We start from the raw sequence: 17,629 nt of genomic DNA on the forward strand, positions 1-17,629 counted from the left end.
AAAATGATGTTAACCGGAGTGGTTAACACCAAGTATATATACAAAAGGATTCACAAATTTTGAAGATCGATCTCCATATGTGGAAGGCACATCCCATGAAAGGGCAATTGTTTGGAGATGATTCGGTCACAATAGAATGAACCACATCCTTACAAGCCTGCCAACCAGTTAAAGAACACTCATGCGAAGAGGAAGAGAACAAGATGTACGCATCACTTTCACCTCCAGACTTTAGTGAAAACTAGATGCATGTACTTGCCACCATAGATGTATTGCCCCCCCAGAAGAGCAAAGTATGTTGAATCGGCAACCATTCCCACTACCTCTGTGCGCATGGTGAATGTGCAACTCATGGAAGAGCAAACAAAGGATGAAGCCTCGAGCATAGAAGTGCCTGGGCCACAAGGTTGTAACAACACTAAACGCCTTAGGAAGTGGTGAAAACAAGAGGTATATCGCTCGACGCAATGCCCTGTTGCAAAGTAAACCCGCGAATGCCCAATGGCTAAGATATCTCAAGGTCACTAAGGTGCACGATGAGTTCTCTAAGAACTGGGATGAGGAGTTGAGTATGATCATTTTGGAATGGAAACGAGAAGAGAAATCTACTCTTCAAGAGCCTAATCCACCTAAACTTACTAAGGTTGGAAGAAGTAAACAAAATAAGGCTCTAGCTGAAGCCAATCGAGAGGCAAGGAAGGCGATGGCTTGAAAAGAGGATGATCATGAGACGACAAGCTAGACTTGCACCCAGTGCTAGACCATTTCAAAACTTACACCATTGATGAGCGAAAAGTAGTCCAATTGATGGCTAAAAGAGTGACGGAGAATGGCCATCCATGTCTTACGATGGACCAACCGAAGTTAAAGAGGTAGACATTGCGGAGCTAGGGGAGGATTCCAAACTTGTCTAGATTGCTAAATGACTTGACTGTTGCTGAAGAAAAGGAGCTCATTGCTCTCTTAAAAGAGTTCAAGGATTGTTTTGCTTGGAAGTATACTGAAATAAAGGGTGTACCACCCGAGGTGGTTCAACACACTATTACTATCATGAAGGGATCGAGACCATCTAGGCAGAAAATTTACGAGATAAATTCTAAATACATAGCTATTGTAAAGGATGAAATTGATAAACTCATAGCTGCGGATTTCATCTACAAGATTGAGCACACAGATTGGCTATCACCAATCGTGATCGTGCCAAAAAATAATGGGAAGCTAAGAGTGTGTGTGTTGATCTCAAAAAGGTCAATGCAGCTACCAGGAAAGACCACTATCCATTACCATATATGGAGCATGTATTAGAATGGGTAGCATATGAAGCCTACAGCTTTTTAGACGGTTTCTCAGGCTAAAAACAAGTGTCCATTGCACTAGAGGACCAACACAAGACGGCCTTTAACACAATGTGGGGAACCTATGCTTATAAGGTTATGCCTTTTGGTCTCACTAATGTTCTTGCTACATTCCAACGACGATTGATGTGCATGACTTTCAAGGACTACTTCCAAAAGTGGCTTTAGGTATTCATTGATGATCTTTATGCATACTCTCAATGGATTGAATATCTGGCTTGCTTAAAGCAGGTGTTTGAGAGATGTTGATTATATCGCATATCCTTAAACCCTCTAAAATGCCAATTTGGGTCAAGCACGGTGTTATATTAGGACTCATTATGTCTAAGAATGGTATCTCTACCAATGAGAGCAAAGTGAAGTTGATTCTAGAATTACCCCCACCAACAAACTACAAGAGTGTACAACGGTTTATGGGACATGTTGGGTACTATCAAATATTCATCGTATTCTATGCTGAAATCATTAGACCATTGTATAGACTGCTCATAGTCTTTGAATAGAAGAGTGCCAACAAGCATATGATCAGTTGAAAAAAGCACTGGCTAGTGCACCAATTTTGAGACCACCCAGCTAGGACCTTGTATTCCATGTGCACATTGATGCATCAAATTTTGCTATAGGGTACTTATTGACGCAACCTAGGGAATTCAAATTGGATTACCCAGTTTGCTTTGCCAGTTGTTAATTAACTGATACAAAAATCAACTATACCACAACTAAATGTGAAGGGTTGGCCATGGTATATGCTATTAAGAAATACAGACATTACTTGTTGGTGGCCAATAAATTTGTATTCTATGTGGATCATCAAGCCTTATTGTATCTGGTGGTGAATAAGCCATGCACCATGGGAAAGATTACACGTTGGTTTCTCTTATTCTTGGAATTCGACTTTACGATCATGGTACGGAAAGGATCACAACATGTTTTGACAGACCATATGTCAAGGATTTCCAAATGGAGAACCTGCAAATTGGTGTGGATGATAACCTTCCAAATGCATGTCTATTCAAGATCGATATGGTGCCTGAGTGGAGCGAGAAAATATCCAAGTACCTATCTTATAGTTTTCCACAAGATCAGCCTTATTAAGCTAGCTGCACCATATCAACTAATTCCAAGAGAACTATATAAGCTGGGTAACGACAATGTCCTCAGAAGATGTGTGCTAGAAGATGAATTCGTTACGGTGTTGGAAGAAGCACACTTGGGAATTGCCGAAGGATATTTTGTTGGAGAAGTTACAGCTCTCGTAAATAAGGTTCTTCAAGCAGGACTATGGTGGCCTACATTGTTCGGAGATGCCATAGAATTTGTAAAGAGATGTAAAGAATATCAACGATTTTCCATTCCGCAACAAAAAGACAGGATACTACTTACCCCTGTAATTGTGAGACAACCTTTTGAGAAATAGGGCATTGATTTTGTTGGACCCATTAGTCCAGCAACGTATCCATCACAAGCTTGATATGTGATCGTGGGGCCACATATTATTTCACCAAGTGGGCAAAGACGAGAGCCTCTAAAAAAGCTGATGCTCAAACTACGACTAAGTTCTTGTATGAACACATCATTTCCGGATTTGGCTACCCCCGCTAGAATTAGTTAGTGATTGGGGTTTGCATTTTATCAATGGGGTGATTGAACACCTCACGAGATTCCTTGTAGTACATTGTAAATCATCACCTTACTATCCATAGCACTAACAAGATTCTATGTGCTATCTTGACCAAGACCTTAGAGGCCAGTCAAACAGATTGGGAGCACAAGTTGACTACAACATTATGGGCCTATTATACGTCGCATAAAGTAGCGGCCGGATATACTCCCTCTCGTCTAACGTATGGCATCAATACGGTAATGCCTATGGAGTACTTAGTTCCAAAAAGCCCACGTATTGTGGTACAAGAAAGACTCAACGGAGAATGCATTAGCCCCAAGAGGTTGACTGGCTTGGAAAAACTTGACGAAACATGACTAATTGCATCGCATGGGCTTATGGTCGAGAAACTACGAAGGAAGCATTGGTTTGAGCATAACCTAAAATACAAAGAACTTGAAAAAGGGGACTTTGTCCTAGTGTATGATGTTGGAAGCACTATGAAAAAGAAATTGAAATACTAAGGGTTATGACCTTTTAGAGTGTCCGAGATCACCCCGCAAGGGTTAGTCAAAATTGAGACTATCGATGGGGTAGAAATGGAGGGATACATCAATGGAAGCAAGTTCAATAAGTATTACAGACCCCTGACCCGAGAAATGCTCGCACAAGAGCATCTTTTAAAACAAAAAGAAACAGCTATAAAAAGAATAAATCAGACAAGCTCAAGTGGAAGCCAAGGCTAGGGAAGACAAAATAAAACAAAGACTCTAGGGAGGAAGAACACTACATGTAAACATGGCTTTGCTCACATTGCTCAAAGATGATGACCTAGATATTGAACCTGCACACTTAAGTGTACATGTCTCTACAAAGGGTAGTCAAACAAAGAGCATTACATTGATTAATACTACGGGATCAAGTCATAACTTGATTTCCTATGAAACTTTGGTAGCACTGGACAAACCCCACTTAGAGGCAACTAGCGCCCAGGTTCAGAGTGTGCATCTGTCAGTTACGTAAACCATGGGGTTTTTAAATGTTAACATCTCCATTAAAAATAATCCCTTGGTTGGGAAGGTATTTGTTATGCGCCTGTAGGTACAATGGAAGAGGAGATGATACTAGGAAGGTCCTGGATTTGCGCCATCAACTGTATCATCAAATGGGAGGAAAGCAAAGTGCAACTCAACCATGGCAATGAACCCCTGACCATCTCATTATGGAGTCCCTTGAATAAAGAAAAGCAAACAATTGAATTCGACATGGAGCCATCAGTAAAACAAGCAAATTAGGAGAATCCATAGAGGCATCAACCTTTAACAACCCTCACCACACAAGAGGACCACCACAAAAGCACTATCTATATCCAGCAAGGTAACAGTGGATTCCCAAGTCCTAGCTCAAAGCCCAAGGCTATTATGATAATGTCAACACCTCAAGGGTGTCAAGGTAGCGCAATAGGGATAAATGTAAGAGCCAAGGGAACTAGATCATGGAGAGAAAGCAACAACATAGACAAGCCCGTGCACCATTAAGCATTCAAAAAAGGTGGGTAAGAAAAGACATACTAGTTGCCCAGGGATACTATCAAGGATACTACGTGCAAGTACCAAGGGACAACCACAAAAATCTAGTGCGGGGTTTATCTCCAAAAGAAAAGACAAGAGCCACAAGCACAATAAGGATCAATACCCAGCTATATTATGAGTTAAGGCAACACCGAAATTGGTTTGGAGGAAGAAAACCATTCACCCAAGTAAAAAAGAGAGTGCAACACCACCAATGTCACCCACCAAAGAGTCAAGCGGGACCAAGTTCTACACAAAGGTAACGCAGAAGTGGACCCACATGCACAAGAAAAACAACAGGATATCGTTGATGTTCTCCTTCATTGGATGGAAAGAAACCTAAGAAGTTCTCATTTTGAACTAAGGCATCTACAACAACAAATACCAACAAGCTCCAAAGTTCCAACTTGGTCCCCCTGGAAATAAGGTAAGAGGAAGGTGACAAAGGACAAGTACCTATATACCAAGAAATGACTTCAATTTTCAATGGGTACAAGATAAAGGGTTATGCATTTCACGTCGTGAAATGTCTAGCCCATTTCATGCCGTGAAACAGGTTCATACATTTCATGAGCTCAATTTCTATTCCTGTACATGCATATTTTTTGGACCTGGACTGAATGAGTATATAGGACTATCTAGGGTATCACAAATTGCACGAATAAGGGAAAGCAACCATTTCACGACGTGAAAACCTCCGTTTGGTAGCATTTCACGCTATGAAAAGATGTAGACCATTTCGTGTCATGAAACGGCCAGCAAGATCCAGTTAATCACATTTCACCACGTGGCATCCCCCCAATTAAGATGACCGCCATGCCGACGTCTGGACCGTAAAAACGAAAACCTTTTCCCTTTTCTTGCACTTCACTCGTATTGATCTTCAAAAATCTGCATCTCAATGCTGCCGATTGTGTCCATTGCATTAGCCCGGCACTTCGCCACTTCCACTCCTCAGGTAGGAGCTCATATGCTCTCACATGTTAATGCTTCAATAAATTCTTATCATTAACATGTGATTGATGAATCTTTAACATGTTTCTCGCATGTTAAAGATTCATCAATCATGCTTCAATCGATTCTTATCATGTTTCTCGCATGTTAAAGATTCATCAATCATGCTTGCAACCCTGCTAAATGTTTAATCGATTCTCTTCATGCTTGTAATTGATTCTCCTCCTTTTTGTTTGATTGATTCTCCTCTTTTGCATCCTATAATGTCATACACTCAATTGCTTAAGATCACAATCACTAATGACGAATAGATCTCAAGTTGTGAAATAGCAATATGCTATTTCACGGCATGAGATCCAAACCTTGCCATTTCACATCTCATGACTCCATCTGATGTTAGCCCTTGCTTTTACAAATGTTCTAGATCAAAAGATAATAGCTAATAAAAATCATCACTGACCGCTTGACCATTTCATGCCGTGAAATGCTTGAAATCGTGCGTGACTGTGAAATAGTAGAGTGTAGGATTTCACGGCATGAAATGGTGCTTCACTCTGTCATTGCACGATCAAGCACCATTTTACGTCGTGAAATGCTAACTCTGGTATTTCATGGTGAAGTACCATTTCACGACGTGACATGCTAATTCTGCTAAATCACGACTCCACTGCACTTCTGTTGCTGCTCACCATACTAATCCCCTTTCCATCATACATACACCTCTTAGAGGATGACTTACATGTTCACATCTATAAAAAAAAAACTGCCATTTCATGCTGTGAACTAGGTCGTATTTCATGTCGCTGACGGACCCGTAAAACACTTGGCCAAACGTTTTAGATGCCAGTTTCAAGCTTTTGCCGAAAAACTAATACACGCATACGTAGCATCATACAAGTCAAAAAGTTCACACGGTTAGCATTTTGTGGCAGCGAGGCCCTTCGCATGATTTTGAAAAGTGTGAAATGAAGTCGCCCACTCAATTCCTAGCGCCCGGCCCGCAGTGTGAACTGTGAAGCACACAGCGGACTGTGCCCTAAAATCTCCCAATAGTGATTCAGATCTCCTCCTCTTTCCTCGCTGAAGGCCGCCATTGCCAGGTCAAGGAGATTTCGTCTTCGCTGCAGAGCGCAGGTCTAACGTCGTATGCTCATCCAGGTGCTCTTCCTCTCTCTCCGTGTCTTCTGTTTGTTGTGTGTTCCTGCCTCCGTGTTAATGTTTATTGTCGATCCAAGGCTTGACCGTGCCTCTGTAGCTCCGGCATTGCCGAATGTGAAGGTGATTTGCTGGTAAATTTCAGACGTGTGAAGTTGCGAAGGATGATTGTTCTGGCTTTTCTTAGTTTCTAGATTCTGAAGCTCATGCAATTTCCTGACTCATCTAGAGGCAAATGAGCAAGACAGCGAACCTAATGGCTTTTTTTTTGCGTCTTCCTGTGTTAGGCGCGGGGTAGTTATCCTGCAAGTGTTTTTAGGGCTTGAGATGGTGTGCCATGGCGGCTTTGGTACGGTTGTTTCTTTTGGCTGGAATGTGCTGTTCTTTGATCTTTGATTCCATGCGTTGACGATGTTCCGCTGGAAGCTTTGGAGAAGCCCGTTTGCCGTCCGTCTTTCTTAGGGTTTTGTGTTCAAAGATCTGAGAGCTCAGTGACCTACGATTCTCTTTTGTCATTGACGACAGTGCTTTCATCTTCGTATTCGCAGTGTCTCTTTGAAGCGTGTCTTCAGTTTCCATGTGCGAAGTCTGGTTTTGCTTCCTAGTACGCTTTTTATTCGTCTGTTTTAGATGTTTGATGGTGCTTTCTTGCTAGTCTATTTATTTTAACATCATGGTTGTTCCGTCAGTGTTTTTTGTCATCTTCCAGCATACTGCTTTTCTGCCGCAATGTCGAGTAGTTTCTTTTACCTGCCTAGAAGCGACAGCTTGATCTATTTTAAAACTAGGATATTTTGTTAAGGTCCACGCTTTTTAATTTCGCCAGTGAGTTTGATACCAGTATTTATGCTTTCAAGGGTATGATAAATTATGTACGCTTGTAAGCATACCTTGATTTAAAAGTGTTGCTTATATGTTGATAGCTAAAGGTGGTGATCTTGTACGCTGTTAGCTTTAGCTGGTTTTGGACCTTTTGTTTTAGTGATCTTGAATATTCCCGGCTAACAATGGCTCCAGCTGTGGAACAGGGAGTTTAAGAACTAGAGCCACCCTTGGGGTCTGTGCTGATATGTGTCAGCCTTTTTGTTTGCATTCTGTATTAGATGTTTAGATATAATGGTTTGGATGCTTAGTAATGGCTGCTAGCTTTGGATGGAAGTTAAGGTGGATCTGTGGTGTTTGCTTTTATTTACTCTGGAATGTAGTGATTTAAGATCATGCATATTGTTTGTGCTTTGCAGTGAGGTGGCAATGGCAGATAAACAGAAGGCACCGACTGTCTTGCAGAAGCTTTCAGGGTATCCTTACCTTGGGGCCAAAATGGTGGACAACAAGAGAATGCAATACGGAGCTTTGCCATCATCCTGCCTCCCTTATCATTCCAGGAGAACAAGTCCCTGGTCATCCAACATCTGCTCCATGGATCTTAGTGAATGTTCACAGGCTTCTGTGCCGTACAACCCTGTGTTTGTGGCGGCTCCGATGGAGAAGAAAGGCCCCTATGCGTTTGCCGTTGATTTCCTCATGGGTGGGGTCTCTGCTGCTGTTTCCAAGACTGCAGCTGCTCCTATTGAGCGTGTCAAACTGCTGATCCAGAATCAGGATGAGATGATTAAGTCAGGCCGACTTCAGGAGCCTTACAAGGGGATTGCCAATTGCTTCTCACGTACTGTTCAGGAGGAAGGTTTTATCTCTCTGTGGCGTGGTAACACAGCCAATGTCATCAGATATTTCCCGACACAGGTAAGTGAAAAGCTTTGCTAGTTGTCTTGTTTCTTGTCTGCACTATCATTTGTGCCATGAACGCTTGTTTCTGATGCTGTTTTAACACTGAAGAGATGCAATGAAGCTGTTCTTCTGCAGAGTTTCCTTTCCATTTGATCTTCTGATGTGGCTTTTTCTGGTGCTTTCAGGCTCTTAACTTTGCTTTCAAAGATTATTTCAAGAAGCTCTTCAACTTCAAGAAGGATAAAGATGGCTATTGGGCTTGGTTTGCTGGTAATCTGGCCTCTGGTGGTGCAGCTGGGGCTTCCTCACTGCTTTTTGTGTACTCACTTGACTATGCAAGAACACGTCTTGCTAATGATGCCAAAGCAGCAAAGAAAGGAGGAGAGCGCCAGTTCAATGGGTTGATTGATGTCTACAAGAAGACCTTGGCTTCAGATGGCATTGCTGGATTATACCGAGGCTTCAACATTTCCTGTGTGGGAATCATTGTGTACAGAGGCCTCTACTTTGGGATGTATGATTCATTGAAGCCAGTTGTTTTGGTTGGCAAGCTAGAGGTAAGATATCTTTGCTGCTGTGTGGACAAGGAGCTCAAAATTTAGTCATCGGTTTGTGTAGCGTTCTGATTTTGTCTAAAAGTGTAGGTGTATCCTTTTCAGAACCTGAATGTGCACGTAAGTCTATAAATGCATTATACTGGCGAAAAGTTATGCTTGCCAAAGTTCAACAATAAACTTTATCTATGGTCAATATGCTTTTAGGGTGCTAGCAGCTACATATGCTAATTCTTGCAACACGAGTATAGGCTGGATGCACACGAATCGCTGTCTGTCGCAAGTGAGTACAGTCTTACCTGTTGCAAACGGGTATAGTCTTCAAGTAAACCCTGTCGCAAGGTTAGGGGGGGTTCACTTGCAGGATAGCTTTTAAGATTCGTATGCAGGTATAGTGTACATGTAACCAATCACATTCTGACATGTGAATAGTTTCAACTGATCGGTATGCTTTCAACGTTTGTTTGTCGGTGACGCGTGAATAGTTTGAACTTGATATTAGGTTTCAGTGTTTGTTTGTCCGTGATTTCTGATCAGAGTGTTTTCACTGTTTGTTTGTCGTTGGTTTTTCATGGAACTAAGTCAATTGCTTTCTTTGGTTAGGTACTAATTTTCTCATTTGCAAAGACTTTGTATTTTTTTCTGGGATGCTTTTTCTGAGATGATGTACTTGGTCATGCAGGACAACTTTCTTGCTAGCTTCCTGCTTGGGTGGAGTATTACCACCGGTGCTGGGCTCGCCTCTTACCCCATTGACACTGTGAGACGTCGCATGATGATGACCTCTGGTGAGGCTGTGAAGTACTCTGGCTCCCTCGACTGTTTCAACCAGATTATTAAGAAAGAGGGTGTGAAGTCCCTGTTCAAGGGGGCTGGTGCTAACATTCTGAGAGCTGTTGCTGGGGCTGGTGTGCTTGCTGGCTACGATCGCTTGCAGTTAATCTTCTTCGGTAAGACCTATGGGTCTGGTGGTGGCTAAAACTCCAGGAAGTAGGTTTAGTGTCCTTTCAGTAGTCTTAGTTGCACTAGCAGGATAATGACGAAATCAAGTGAAATGTTCATGATGAATCAAATGATCAGTAGGTGTCTGTTGCAGCAAGAAGTGAGAAGACGTTGATGAGAAATTTGATTTCTTTTTACATTGGGTAGATTGTCCGCAAGCCAAAGCTCTAGATTTGTTTAATAACACAGCTACTTGTTTTACTCAGTCATGACTGTGTCATGATTGGAGTTAGACTAAATGCATTTTTGCTTGATCCAGTCTGTTTTGGCAATAGAAACACATTTTAGCCATAATAGCTGCTCAAGGTGTTATCTGTTAAGGGTTTGTTTTGGCTATTTAGGTGCTATATATTTTGTGAACTGCTTTTATTTTACTTTTCTTTGCTATGTGATTCATCTGGTGATGAAACGATGAGGGTAGAGAGAGAACTTGGTTTGTTGGTTGGGGGATTTGGCTTTGATCATCGTTCAGCTTTTTCTTTTTCATGTGGAATTTAGCCATAAGGCTACTAACTCTCATATTTCTAATAAGTGGGATACAGTCTAATATCTTCTTTGAAGTTTCAATGCCTGATTTCTCCCGGTTAGTGTTATTAAATTGTATGTTGATGTCAACATATATTGGGTAAATTTACCCCTTACTTGAGGGGATGCTAGTAGCCTGCATATTACAAATGCCTTGCCTGCTTCACGACTAGCCAAGGGAGGTGAAGGGACAGTATCGTGTAAGAGTCTGCCGGGGTTGATGTTCTCGGCCAGCATGGACACAAAGCTGGGAAGTTGCTCCAGCTTCTTGGTGTAAGTATTGCTGAAGAAAAGAAGGCTTCACGTAGCTGAGCCCGTCAGCATCTCGAACAGCATGGGGCCTAGACCTTGGGGCTGTAATCTGGGGCCAGCAGGTAGCCACGGGATCCCACCTGGCTACAGTAAGGTGGACAAGCCCCAAGTGGCCCAGCATAGTGGACCAAAGTCCTCCAAATGGAGGAAAAGGTGGTGTTTTGCTTGTTGTCGCAGTGGACCACTGCTGCTGTGGCAATCAAAGTATGCACTACGCAGTTCAACACCACGGGCCCTCGTGATGTCCAGCAGGGTTCCTCACCTGTTACTGACCAGCCTTGTCATCAAACCCCTTGAGCCGAGAATGGGTCTTGTGACTGTCGTCTGTCTCACCCCTGGGCCCATGCTACAGCCTCTTTGTTACAGCCATTTCTTCTCTCCTGGCCTATCGCCCCTCATCTCCATAATAGCCACGGCCTTCAAAAAGCTCATCCTTTTGCTAGGAGCTATTTTACTACAAAAATAACGCCCCCCCCCCCCTTCCCCCTTTGAAAGAATTGCAGTTCCTATAGGCCATGTTGAAATAATTGACACCATTTTGTTGGAAAAGCTCCCAAAAATTCTGGCAGTGCATTTCTTTCCCTAGAACAAGCATGATACGCTCACTAAAGGGAGACCCAATTGCAGAAAGAGAACAACTCCTGACACTACTTTGCTCTTCTATGATGAGATTACTGCCATTTGAGCAAAGCTGGCCTAGCTACTCAAGTCAGGTCCATTGTGACTAGATTTCGGCAGTCTCCTATTCTACCCTCGGTGGGGGGGGGGGGGGGGGGGGGGGGGGGCGGGTGCGGGAGAAGAGAGAGCTCTGAGCTCAGAGCTGAGAGAACCTTTTTCTGTGCAAGTCGAGAGCAGAGTAGCAAACTGTCAATAGACAGTTTTGTATCCTTTTTAATGAATGCTGACTAAATATGTGCATTAACTAATGGATGTACTTTTATCCAACTGCTGTGCACTAGATCCTATGGAAGCGCACCAGCTCCCTGACCTCAACCCAGCCCTGGGGAGAGAGTCACTGTTGTTAGCGCCGTTACCTCCGTCTCAGCCGTCAGCGCTGCCCTCCACCACCTCTGCCAGGGAAAAGATTTGCTAGGATTTGATCCTAGAAAAGAACTGCTCCAAAACCTTCGCAAACTACTCTATATTTTTGTTAACACGCAATTTCAAAGTAGCAACTATCAAAACCTACAATGGTAACACAACAACAACGCAACAAGACAACCGGGAAGAAAAGGGTGTTTGAGGCATCATCCTGACCTAGAAGAGATGCTACCTGAAGGTGAGGAGGAAGCTCCTGAGGAGGAAATACTCGGTTATCAACTAAGAGAACACCTGGCCTATGTCCTGGTACGTCTTATTAGGTGTATTTATTTTGAGGTTCAAATCATGCCAAAGGAGTAGGTATGGGATTCAATGTCTCATTAGGGGTAGATTGAGGTCTCATTTCAACCTCATAAGGTTTTTTTATCTTTTTATTTTAACGAAGACTACAGATATTTGTTTTTGGAAAATGAATTTTCATCTCGGGCAGCTCTCTCTATGGCTTAAAGTTTTTCCTCATTTTCAACAGGGTATCTTTCAAATCTTCATAAGAGTGAATGGAAAGATTTTATATTTATAACGTCTTAAAAAGAAAAAATTTGAAATGCCAAAGAAATTTGAGTTTTCTTCTAGACGCGCCAAATTTAAAACATCAATTATACAAAAGTTGTTGCATTCCCTCTTTCTTTCTAGGTTCTTTGCTTCTCACTATTTCTTTCTTCTTTTTAAGTTCTTGGCTTTTCTCCTTTCTTGCAGATAAATATTTCGTATCTACTTATTATGCTACTTACTATTTAGTTATACAAAACTTGGAATTCAAGGGCATTATTATTCTTCAAATAATGAGATACAGTAGGATCCACAATAAACCATTCCTTTTACTCAAGGAGTGCTAATGAATTACGATACAATAGGATCCACAATAAACCATTCCTTTCACTCATGGGGTGCTAAAGAATTATGATACAAGAGGATCCACAATAAACCATTCCTTTCACTCATGGAGTGCTAATGAATTGAGAATATGCCTTTTCAAATAATGAGATATAGTAGCATCCACATTAACAACCATTTCTTTTTCTCATGGAGTGCTAATGAATTGAGAATAAGGCTTTCAACGAGGGAATAAATTAGTAAGCTAGAAAACAAGTAAATAAAGCCTTTTGAAATTGTGATAATAGAGATTTACCTCAAACCATAATAAAGGCTACTATATCCTCTTCATCACACGCAGTATTTTACAGCATGTCTTGTCGAGAAAAAACTCCATATATCCTCCTCCTTGAATTTGTGCAAATCAATGAAGAGTGTAATTGTCCTCCTTACAAAATTTTGAAGATCTACACAATTGTTCAAGCATTGTTCCATTAGTACTTCTTGCAATTATTTAATCATGAAATACTTTACTAAATATATTCTCAAGCTTTTTCTTGACTATACTCGTAGATGGAGCTTCTCGTTGTGAAAACGCCACTCTTCATAGGAGGGTGTGTGGTGGGTGTAGATTGAGTACGTTTTATAGGAGTAATGGTGGGTGTAGATTGAGTATGTATTATAGGAGTAATGGTGGGTGTAGATTCGGTAGTGAATATAGAAGGAATAAATATAGAATGAATAATAGGAGATTGAGAGAAGGAATAATAGGAGTAATGGTGCATATAGAAGATACGAGATTGAGTAGTGACTATAGAACGAATAATAGGAGATTTGAGTAGTGACTATAGAAGGAATAATAGGAGTAATGGTGCATATAGATTGAGTATGTATTATAGGAGTAATGGTACCTACAGATGGAGTAGTGACTATAGAAGGAATAATGACCATGGGTTGATAGGAGTAGACATAGGCATGGTTAGACTATCATCACATTCCTTAAGAGTTATTAACAAAATTTTTGATCATTTTATTTATGAAAATTCTCAAGTCTAATTGTAAAAAATCACTTATATACAAATGACTAGTTTTCACACTATGCTGGTCAAACTTAAAAATGGTCAAGCCTTTATTACTAGTCTTCAACAACTATGTACACTAAGTCTACACTTTCCCTATTTGACATTAAGATTGCTTTATATATTCCAACAACGTCTTACAAAAGTTAAGTGCTCGTTCATACAGGTAAGATGGCAAAGCACCTTACGGTAGGTCGGACATGCAAATTAATCCCAACGGTTAACACCTTGAAGAACAAGATAAAAAAAGGATCTGTATTTTGGATCCTCTTGTTTCTTCTTACCTTTCTAGAGGAAAGAATGAGAATATTATGCACTTTTTAGAAGGACTTAACTATAAGGATACCAAAATACTTATTTTCAATTTGTATATAACTCTCTATACCGTAGAACTTGATAAGTTTAGCTAGAGTAGTCTTTTTAAGTTTAACTTACAATGAACATTGAAGCATATGTGGTGTAATACACTTAGAAGATGGCTTTTAAACTCCATTCACAACACACAAACAATTTTCAAGGTGAGTATCACATACTTTCAAATTTTAGTATCAACTTTTAAGACTTTCAAATACTTTAAAATTTTGGTGTCAATGGTGAGGCATTGATAGGCTAGTAAAGAATCTTTTAACTCTTCATAGATGAACATAGAGACCTTATCTCCACAATAAAGATAAAGCATCTGGTGTTATATATTTTGGGATATGTATGTAATTTGATTTTATAAAATAAAAATTTTCTTTACAATTTTACATTGAGTATAGTAAAGGGGTTAGAATTCAAAACTATGTGACTCAATGAAAACCATAATAAGTAGCCATAGTACAGTAAACATAGTACATTTAATTTTAACATGTATTTTCTTGTATATAGATTACATTTATAGTTTACTTGTGAGCTCTCCTTCTTCCTTATCCTTGCTTGCTTGCATGCTATTGTGTTGTTCTTGTTGTGAGCTCTCCTTCTTCCTTATTCTTGCTTGCTTACATGCCATTGTGTTTTTTCTTGTGATCTCTCCTTCTTCCTTATTCTTACTTGCTTGCATGCTATTGTGTTCTTACTTGCTTGATGGATGCTTGTTTGAATAGAGTGATTGTACGTTTCTTTCTTTTGTTAGCTTCCTCTTTTCCTGCCTTTAGTAAGAGAGAACCATCACAAAAGACCATCTCTTCTTGCCTCCATCTAGGCATTGAGAGCTCTCCCTTTGGTAAGGAGCATTCCAATTCGACAACGGAGTGAGAATGTGATGGATGAGCTAGCACACACCCATATGGGAAGTTGCAAATTATGGCTTTAAGATAAAACCCAACGCTTTGGCAAGGCTAAGGTAAGATGTTGACTTGAACATATGTCAAGACTAAGGTAAGCTGTTGACTTGAACATATTTGGCGTCGCTACCATGGACTAGCCAAAGGCTTCACTCTTTTTTTCCATCTATTTCAACTATTGGAATCACCCAATATTTCTCGGTGTTGATTAGGAGGTCACACTACTAAAAACATATGGTTTTGGAGCATTGGATGTGTTTGTTTGTTGCTTAATTTGAAGTTTATTTTGCATTAGGGCAATCTATGTTCATCTATTGGTAGAATAAAACCTTGATTTTAGAGCCCAAGAGGCTTAGATTTCATTGCTTTGATCCAAGAATTAGCTTGTGATTAGGAGTGGAATCCACTCCAAAAACATGAGCATTGAGCTCTATTAGGTCGAATTAGAGTGAAATTATCAAATTTTATTCATGTATTTTGTATTTTAATTCATAATTTATTCATGCATTATTGAATTGGTAGAGTAGAAGCATGTAAAATCATATAAAAATAATTAAAAGCACTTAATTAGATGCATCACAATCATTAATTAGGAGTATGAACACTAAACACACCCCATCTCAAAAAGCTAAAAAATCACCAAAAACTAGGCCAAATCAGCTCTCGGGTAAGGGATGTGAGCCCAGAGTCCTGTATAAAAAGATGCAAATCTGGACACGTGAGCCTACATATGTGAGCTTGGAGACATGATCTCTCCACTGTGAGCCTGGACACGTGAGCCTACATATAGCCTAGAGGTAAGTATACCTAATATAGTACAGATCAATTATTACAGCCATCAAGACCCATTATAGACATAAGCCTATAGACATAAGCTTGGAGACGTGAGCCATGAACCTGGACATGTGAACCTATAGACGTGAGCCATGAACCTGGACATGCGAACCTATAGACGTGAGTAGAGGTAGGTATACCTAATATAGTATAGACCAATTATTACAGCCATCACTTGTTAGAGACACACCTACCCATGTCCTTGGAATATTTTCTTATCACATAACTTGTACCAACTACAAATTCAAAGAAAATTTCTTGTCCTTCACGAAATATTTTCGTGTCAAACAATCTATACAAGCTATTTCAAGGAAAATTCTTTTCCTTTGAAATATAGTACTTACCAATTATTATAGCCATCAATACCCATTATAGACACACCTACCCATGTTCTTGAAAGATTTTCTTGTTATATAATCTGTACCAACTACAAATTCCAAGAAAAATTATTGTCCTTCGTAAGTGCACACCAACCCTATTATAGGCCCAGTTCCTAAATTTCCATGCCCTAGATAGTCCTATTTCATACAAGGAAAGTATGTAAGATGAGTTCACATAAAGTAGCAAAAGTAAGACCTGGAAATTCAAGGGTTTCTCCCACCACAAGAAGCATCCTGAGAAGCAGCCAAACAATGTCACATGCCATAATGTTTTAATTTGTTGGGTGTTGACGATCCACAGTTGGCTTTATCCCAAGTTGACCATTACTGATAAGCAGCCCAAGAACTGCAGTAAACATGACATGTCTCTTTTATTGTACTACTAGAGAAAAATGTTCCACAATACACACAATAGCAAGTACACACAACACAAGTAGGAGTCCTGCTTTCCATAAGAGCCCATTATAGAAGAGCCTTTACCACACGGAATCTAGTTCTAGTTCTTCTCCGTTTGGACGAGGAACATGGAACACGAGGAAGAGTAAAGAGCCAATGACCAAGACTACCTCCAACCAAAAGGATCCACAAGAGTAATCTCATAGCATGCCCTCAGTTGTGGTGAGACACTGTAGCCTAAAGGCCAAACTTGTGGAGTGAAAGTACCATTGAAAATTTCACAACCCAAGCCCATAGGGTAAGAGATCTCATACTTTGAGATAGAGGGTCTCGCGTAACCAGACCTCCTTAGGTTCCACCGCCCACATCAATATGCAGAAGACATGCTGAGGATGCCATTTGAAATGGGAAGGGGGGTTGCAACCAACATAGCACCTAGAGGCTCAGAGTTGGTCAAAACCAAGCTAATCCACATCTCAAGGATGATGATTGATTGAATTTGACGGAGCTAGAGATTCGATTCAGTGAAGTTTGATCAAAACTATGAGGCCATGGGGTGGATTGATGATCCCACCAAGATCTGCTCATTCAAGCTATGTCTTGATGGAAAAGCATGCCAGTGGTTTAGGTTACTAAACCCACTTGAAAAGGTCAATTACTACGAGGTCTTAAGACACATGTTCATAGTAGGATTCTCACCCAGTGGATCTAGATAGAGCCCAATTGCACAAATGTATAAGCTCAATTAGATGAAGGGAGAAACCATGCTGGACTATGTTGGCGGCCAATCATCCTGTTTGGCCACTGCCTAGATCGCCGCCCGGACTGGCCGTTGTGCAAAAAACCGAGCCTTCTTGTTTTGTAACAAACTTGTAACAATTTCTTGAAGAATGGGTAGTACTCATGTAGTTGTAAAGGAGGATTAATCGGATAAGAGGATTAGAGGTTAGAGAAGATTTGCTCTACCCGGTTGAGATTATAGCAAGAGTGTGTTTCACCTGG

At 40.7% G+C, this 17,629-nt stretch overlaps 1 protein-coding gene across 1 annotated transcript; it reads left to right on the top strand.

The window, feature by feature from the left end:
- Positions 1-6,439: 6,439 nt before the first annotated feature.
- LOC147619657 (ADP/ATP translocase 1, mitochondrial-like) lies at positions 6,440-10,216 on the top strand. The gene is made up of 4 exons (XM_086773340.1): positions 6,440-6,641; positions 7,880-8,381; positions 8,552-8,923; positions 9,603-10,216. The coding sequence occupies exons 2-4, from the start codon at positions 7,890-7,892 to the stop codon at positions 9,897-9,899; spliced, it is 1,161 nt and encodes a 386-aa protein (XP_086629466.1). The 5' UTR covers positions 6,440-6,641; positions 7,880-7,889; the 3' UTR covers positions 9,900-10,216.
- The last annotated feature ends 7,413 nt before the right edge of the window (positions 10,217-17,629 follow it).

The sequence above is a fragment of the Cibotium barometz genome, chromosome 33 (genome assembly GCF_041138505.1).
Source record: "Cibotium barometz isolate CiBa-2024 chromosome 33, ASM4113850v1, whole genome shotgun sequence".
Taxonomy (NCBI): domain Eukaryota; kingdom Viridiplantae; phylum Streptophyta; class Polypodiopsida; order Cyatheales; family Cibotiaceae; genus Cibotium; species Cibotium barometz.